Genomic DNA, 6,302 nt, shown 5'->3' on the forward strand with positions numbered 1-6,302 from the left:
ATATATATAGTTTTATTATTGTATGACCGTGGAACTTTAGATGATAGAAGTCATATTGCATCGTTACCATCTGAGAATTCTACTGAATCATTTTCACATCTCAGATAAACATAACAGCATCCTTTGGCCCCTGGGCATTTTCGCACCCCGCCACATGTGACTTTGGCACTTTAGCTATATATTCTTCAAGCAATCATTACTGTCTGTCATCCTGACAGGTGAGGGTGTGTTGAGGAGGTAAAAGCCAGAGAAGGCCGAAAAAAAGGAGCGAAATGGAGACATGGGGGAAGTCATGCAGTGAGACAGACRCGCCCTGTGGCAGTCTTCATGTCCATCAAGCTGCTACTCTGTACGTCTGCATTTGCTTCTTTCAGTGCACKGTCACCGCATCCTGTTGCAGTTGAGTGCCGTCATAAATGAATGAGACTTTTGATGGATTAACATCATTAGCGTGACCCCGTTTTCACACTATTAAWGTCGACCCACTTTCTAAGAGAGAGATTTAATAAGATGTGTAAGTAATCCTCTAACAAAGCTCTCTTCTGAATTGATTAATATGTCAACCATACATTGGGATGCGCACACTGTTGAGGGTGTTTGCATGTGTAGTTAACAGAAAGCAACCATAATAGTTATAGCAAACAGTAATGGTATACTGCATGAAAAATGCACATCACTACTCATCGATGAACACAATATGACATGATGTACATAAATGAATAAAACTAATCGAAGTATCTGTGCTGAATTAAAGTTTTAACATTCTCCTTAGTGAGGCTGTTTGAGTAGCAAAATAATATAAAGGTTCAGACATGAATGTGTAAAGAAGACTCAATGAAGAAAAATATAAATATTTGACTTTTTTTCAAAAAATTGCATTTGTCATAATACCACAGAAGATGAACATGTATGTGACRTGTTTTTGTTTCTGCAGGAGCTGAGATGTTTCAATAGTTTATATCTATAGAAACAACCACACCTGACACAAAATGTCACAATACATTCAGCAACAAATCACACAGATGCTAATGCGATGCACAAATGCATATATTTCTTTCTACAGCCGAAAAATATTTATTGGGATCCAGATAAGTCACAATATTACAACCGTGAGTTGTAAAATGGACCAATGTGAAAACTGCTAAATAAAATGTGTCTTAATTTGTGCATTTATTTAGATTATTTAAATATAAACAGTTTCAACCCGATACATTATTTCACTCATTGATTTTGTTTTGGTCTTTAAGGCCTAAAACACTCTCTGTTTTTAATGCTAAAAAAAATCACATTGTAGGGATCTGGATGCTTCTTTCTTTATTAAAAAGGATGAGCTATGTCTGTTCATTTTTTAGTTTTGTGTGTTATAGCATATTCATGATCATTTAAACTACAGAGTTCACACTTTTTGAAAAATTAAAAAGAAAAAGAAGCAAACATCTTGGTGAACTACTACTACAACTACAACGTCTGGCTACTACTGCTTGACAAACTGTCCTATGAAGAGAGATGGAGTTCTTTAAGTAGGCTTTTAGTGGCTCATCTATTACACCATTAAAGTTAGTATGTAATGTATTGCTATTTTTTCTCTCTCTTTGTGTGTGTTTTTATAAAGAAAAAGTTTAAGAGCATAAACAAACAAAGAATCTTGACACTAGCTGCGTTTCCATTGCAAATGTGCGCAAAACTGTCGATATTCTGTTGGTGTCGAAAAACACATTTTCGCAACTSYGRTGTTTCCATTAAGTAAGAAATGCTATTAAAGTCACGCGTGAATATGCTTGTTCTCGCTATAAGTCATTACAATCGTGGTGCACAAACACATAGCATATCGCTACCGCGACACTAACGCTCATCATCAGAGGAGACATCAGCGACTTTTATCGACGAGGTTTTCCAGTGACAAGCCCCTACTTGGGAGCAGCTACATATGCTGTCTTTGGGAAATTGTAGTCAGTGAGTTTACTATTTTATTTTACTACTTCTGTGATATTACTACTACTTCTACTTCATGTTATCTTCGTCGTTGTCTTTTTGCCAGTAGAAACAGATGGTTGTTGATCACGTGACTCCCGTGATGCGAAAAAAGTGTTTCCATTGCAGTTTTGCGAAAAACACCAATTTCGATACGGCTGAAACACCACCTCATCCTTGCGCAAACACATCTTGTCGAAAAACATAATTTATTTTTTTCGAAATTGACGTGTTTCCATTGAGCAAATTTATTTTCGAAATTCTAATTTGCGCATTTTCATGGTCAATGGAAACGCAGCTACGGAGGCTAAAAGGCCTCTTGACATGTTGGCACTGCTGGTGTGAAAAGCAAATAAAAAAACAAAAGGCAAGACTGGCAACAATCAACTTCCAAAGACGTCTGCAGGGGTGGGAGTTGWTGATGCCACTTCTCAGATGGGTGGAAGCTGAGGGCACAAGATAAAAGTCTTACCTGAAAAAACACTGGGGATCTTGGTTAGAAAACTCTTCACTGTCCGTATGGGGATGCCATTTTTCTCCTCCTGCATGCGTGCTATTAACTCCTCCATCTGGGCAACACAGTGACAGTTGAAGAGGATATGAGAGWGGGGGGAGAGACACACGGCAAAAGGGAGCAAGTGAATAGATTTCATCACCTCATCTAATGTACCTTGGCTTATGAAAGCAAAAACAGAAAGAGGTAAACAAATACAAACAGGTTCTTGTGMGGTTCAGCCGGGTCTCCAGGGGAGAGAAAAGGGAAGCGATGGAGTTGGTGACTAACAAGCACAGCTGTCAGATTTGCACCTCTCCTATGACAAACCTTGCTGATTTGTGTCATTTGTCACRTTAAACCCAACCATAAGCCGCGTGTGTTCAACACCGCAGCAGCTACGGAACTTTGGAAATCTAGCAGCGATGCTTTCCTATTATCCATCACAGTTGTGTCCTTTTAACAGCCTCACATTTAAACTATGCTCAGCGGCGTCAAAACATCTCAGGCAGAATAGTTTTTATGTTCTGCTGAGTTACAATTTGGCACCGAAAGCAGCACGAATGAATGACATGAGTGGGCAAACAGCTACACACTGACATACGTGCAAACTCTCACACACATTTGCACGCACAACTTTGGGGAAAAAAATGTACCGGGAGTTTTCTCCAGGGCCTGGCAGGAAAGACAAACAAGCCACCATATTTACCAGAGCATATGAAAGAAACAGGAGTAAAGGCTTGATATTCATCAACACTAAGCTTAGGCAACAATTTTGGCAAAAAAGCTGGTGCTTTAGGGAACGCTAGGCTTTTATTTATTGTTGTTTTATCTTTAATTCGCTTTTTTCCTAAWAGCATCTTTCACAAAATATGAAAAGCATGAGCTGCAAGGCAAAGTTGTCATTATATCTAGTTTAAATTAAATAGTTGGGTGAGTTTGTTTGCAGGTTATGTTGATCATGAAAAAAACTATTCAGCAAAATGAAGTGGGAAAAAAAACAGCAAATAACTTAGTTAAATATTACTTAAATATCTTAGTTGTTATTTTTTATTTTCTTTCTTTAAAGAGACTGCTTTTATCAAATTCTACAAACAAAAAATCAAACAATTAACAAACCATAAATTTGTGCCATTTATGTGAAAGCTGTGACTGTGACTGTGCACACCGCCGCGCATAAACAAGTGTAATGTTGCCGTCACGAGTCAAGCGGCAGGGATCATCCCCTTCAATTCTGTTTACTCTTTATTTTGGATGCGGCGTGACACACAAGCCTAATCAGCGCGGCTCATCTGGGAATGTATTTTCACCGCGGCACTATTCCATTTCATACAAATGAGGGGCTTGTGTGGGTGAAAATGAATTTCTTGGACACATYGGAGAGAAAGCAGCAGTTTCGATTAAGAACAATCTGGGATTGATATGCAAATCTGTAACCACTCGGGTGGTGGTGGTCATGAGCCAGTAGTGAAGCATTATGTTTTGATGAAAGCTTGTTGCCAGTCAAATACCCTGAAGCTCAGAACCACACGATTGAAGTTTAATTGACAATGATAAAGCACAAATACTGTAACTGAAAAGCTGCTGTAAAGACTCCAGAAAGACTAAGACAGTGAGAGAAGAACAGAAAAACTCTACATGCTGAATTAATGTCCGAACAATTTCTTGGTATTTTCCATATTTTTAGGCTCAGAAAGGCACTTTTACATTCTTTGATGGGCTTGTCACTAAGGCAACTAATGTAATTTTCTCACAGGTAATGGTTAGATAATAGTAAATTTTGACCTGAAGCACACTCTGTTTTTCAAAGCAAGCTGTCCTAAAAGCAAACCAGAAARTGATATATAAGTAAAAGGAAAGAAAATACAATGAAATAAGACTCAAATTTAGGCAGGATTTCAGATTTTTTTGAGTCAGGATTYCAAWTTCTTTTCTTTTTTTTTTCTTTGACAGGCTGTTTGTGCTCAACTTTTCAAAATAAAAGTGTTCTTTGTTAAACCTGAACCCTAATAAAACAAAAAATCTTACTAATCATGACACAATTAGGGCACTTGTTTCAATTAATCATGTAAACGCATTGAAACCAAATGTTAACTTGAGCTTTTATGTGACRGAACAATTATGACATCATTTTGACATTTTATAACAAAAGACTAACCCTTTAGGGTTTTTTATTTATGGTGCCAGGACAAACCTCTTGACTTTATCTTGGTTTTTTTTTTTAAAGCTCAGCAATTCTAATCAATCCCTGAAGCTATTTAGTCTGAAAATGAATAAATTAAATGATAGTTTTAGTATTGTCGTGCTTTACCTTCTGGATGGGATGGAGATGCGTGGGTGATGAAGCACACGACAAAGGATCTTCCTCTTATGAACTTTACTTACTCCATAACAGGTTAGTGTACAATCACAAATGCTGAGTGATACACTGTGTTGATTTGGCCTCWAGCTCTGGCACAAACTGCATTTTAGCAGTGTCCATGCAGGGAACCAYGAGTGCCTTACAAYTAGTAAAAGAGAAACTAAAAAACTCAAATATCGCTATAGCGCTATCAAAATGCTGCGTTGCATTTACTGACTCAAAACTAAGTTCAGAAAAATCTAAACAACATACAAAACTATGCTCATAGGCTTTTAAACAGCTTAAACTGTGTTAGAATGTGGATAAAATGTAGGCTTATTAGCTCGATCAAATCCATCTGTCCATTTCCTTTACCCGTTTTTCCTTTCTGGGTCACAGGGACCTGCTGCCTATCTCCAGCAGTCACTGTGCGAGAGTTCTGTGTACACCCTGGACATGTTGCAAGTCCATCAAAGGGACACAGAAAGACGAACAACCAGTCACTCTGGGGACACTAGAGTTACCAATGAACCTAACATATATATTTTTAGTCTATAGGAGAAAACCAGAGAAAACCTGCATGTGCACAAAGAGAACAKGCTAACTCTGGCYKTGAKGTRTCTGRGATAAATCYTGTGCCAGCAGAAATTGAATTTGAATTACTCAGATTGAATCTGTACAAAATTTGAAATTGAATGCATTGGTTTGAAAACAAATTTTACTAAATTGAAACTGAATTTAAAGTTTTGTATCTGCACGAATTTGCTTTGAAACTGTATTTTGGTTTATTAAAAATTCAGTTTGACTACTTTCACTTTCAGTTCCATAATTCAGATTTTTGTGTCACACATCCTGGTCCCTGAGAAAGCCAGCCAGAGTAATCAAACACAGATCCACAGATTTACATCATGGATCACATTTTGATCAGATGCTGCTGCTGACTGATCCATGATGTGATGTAAATATAACATTTTCTACATATAGGTAAAATTAATCACTGCAATAAAATAACTTTGTTTTTGTCACTTTTACGATGGATTGCATCAACTCTGTTACATTACAGAAGGGAAACTTCACCGAAGTGAAACATAAATCTGTGGATCTGTGTTTGATTACTCTGACTGGATGTGTGACACACAAATCTGAATTATGGAACTGAAAGTGAAAGTAGTCATACTTATTTTTTAATAAACCAAAATACAGTTTCAAAGCAAATTAATTCAGATACAAAACTTTAAATTCAGTTTCAATTTATTGAAATTTATTTTCAAATCAATGCATTCAATGTCAAATTATGCACATTCAGATTTAACCTGAGCAATTCAAATTCAATTCCTGCTGGCACAAGGTTTATCCCTTTCTCAATGAGAGGCGGCAGCTCTAACTACTGTGGTGTTGTGCAATTGATCAAATCAATGGGCCTCATGCAAGAACATGTTCGTATTCACAGATTTGTTCTTAAATTGTGCGTACGAGTGATTTAGGAGAATTTGTGGC

General features: G+C 37.2%; 1 protein-coding gene across 1 annotated transcript in view; it reads right to left on the bottom strand.

Moving 5' to 3' along the window:
- rgs7a (regulator of G protein signaling 7a) overlaps positions 1–6,302 on the bottom strand; it is a 52,624-nt gene that overhangs the window by 15,036 nt on the left and 31,286 nt on the right. The window contains exon 3 of the mRNA XM_014001379.1: positions 2,444–2,540. Coding sequence (XP_013856833.1) covers positions 2,444–2,540 — 97 coding nt within the window. The remainder of the gene's footprint in view (positions 1–2,443; positions 2,541–6,302) is intronic.

This window comes from Austrofundulus limnaeus, unplaced genomic scaffold, assembly GCF_001266775.1.
Source record: "Austrofundulus limnaeus strain Quisiro unplaced genomic scaffold, Austrofundulus_limnaeus-1.0 Scaffold0, whole genome shotgun sequence".
Taxonomy (NCBI): Eukaryota; Metazoa; Chordata; class Actinopteri; order Cyprinodontiformes; family Rivulidae; genus Austrofundulus; species Austrofundulus limnaeus.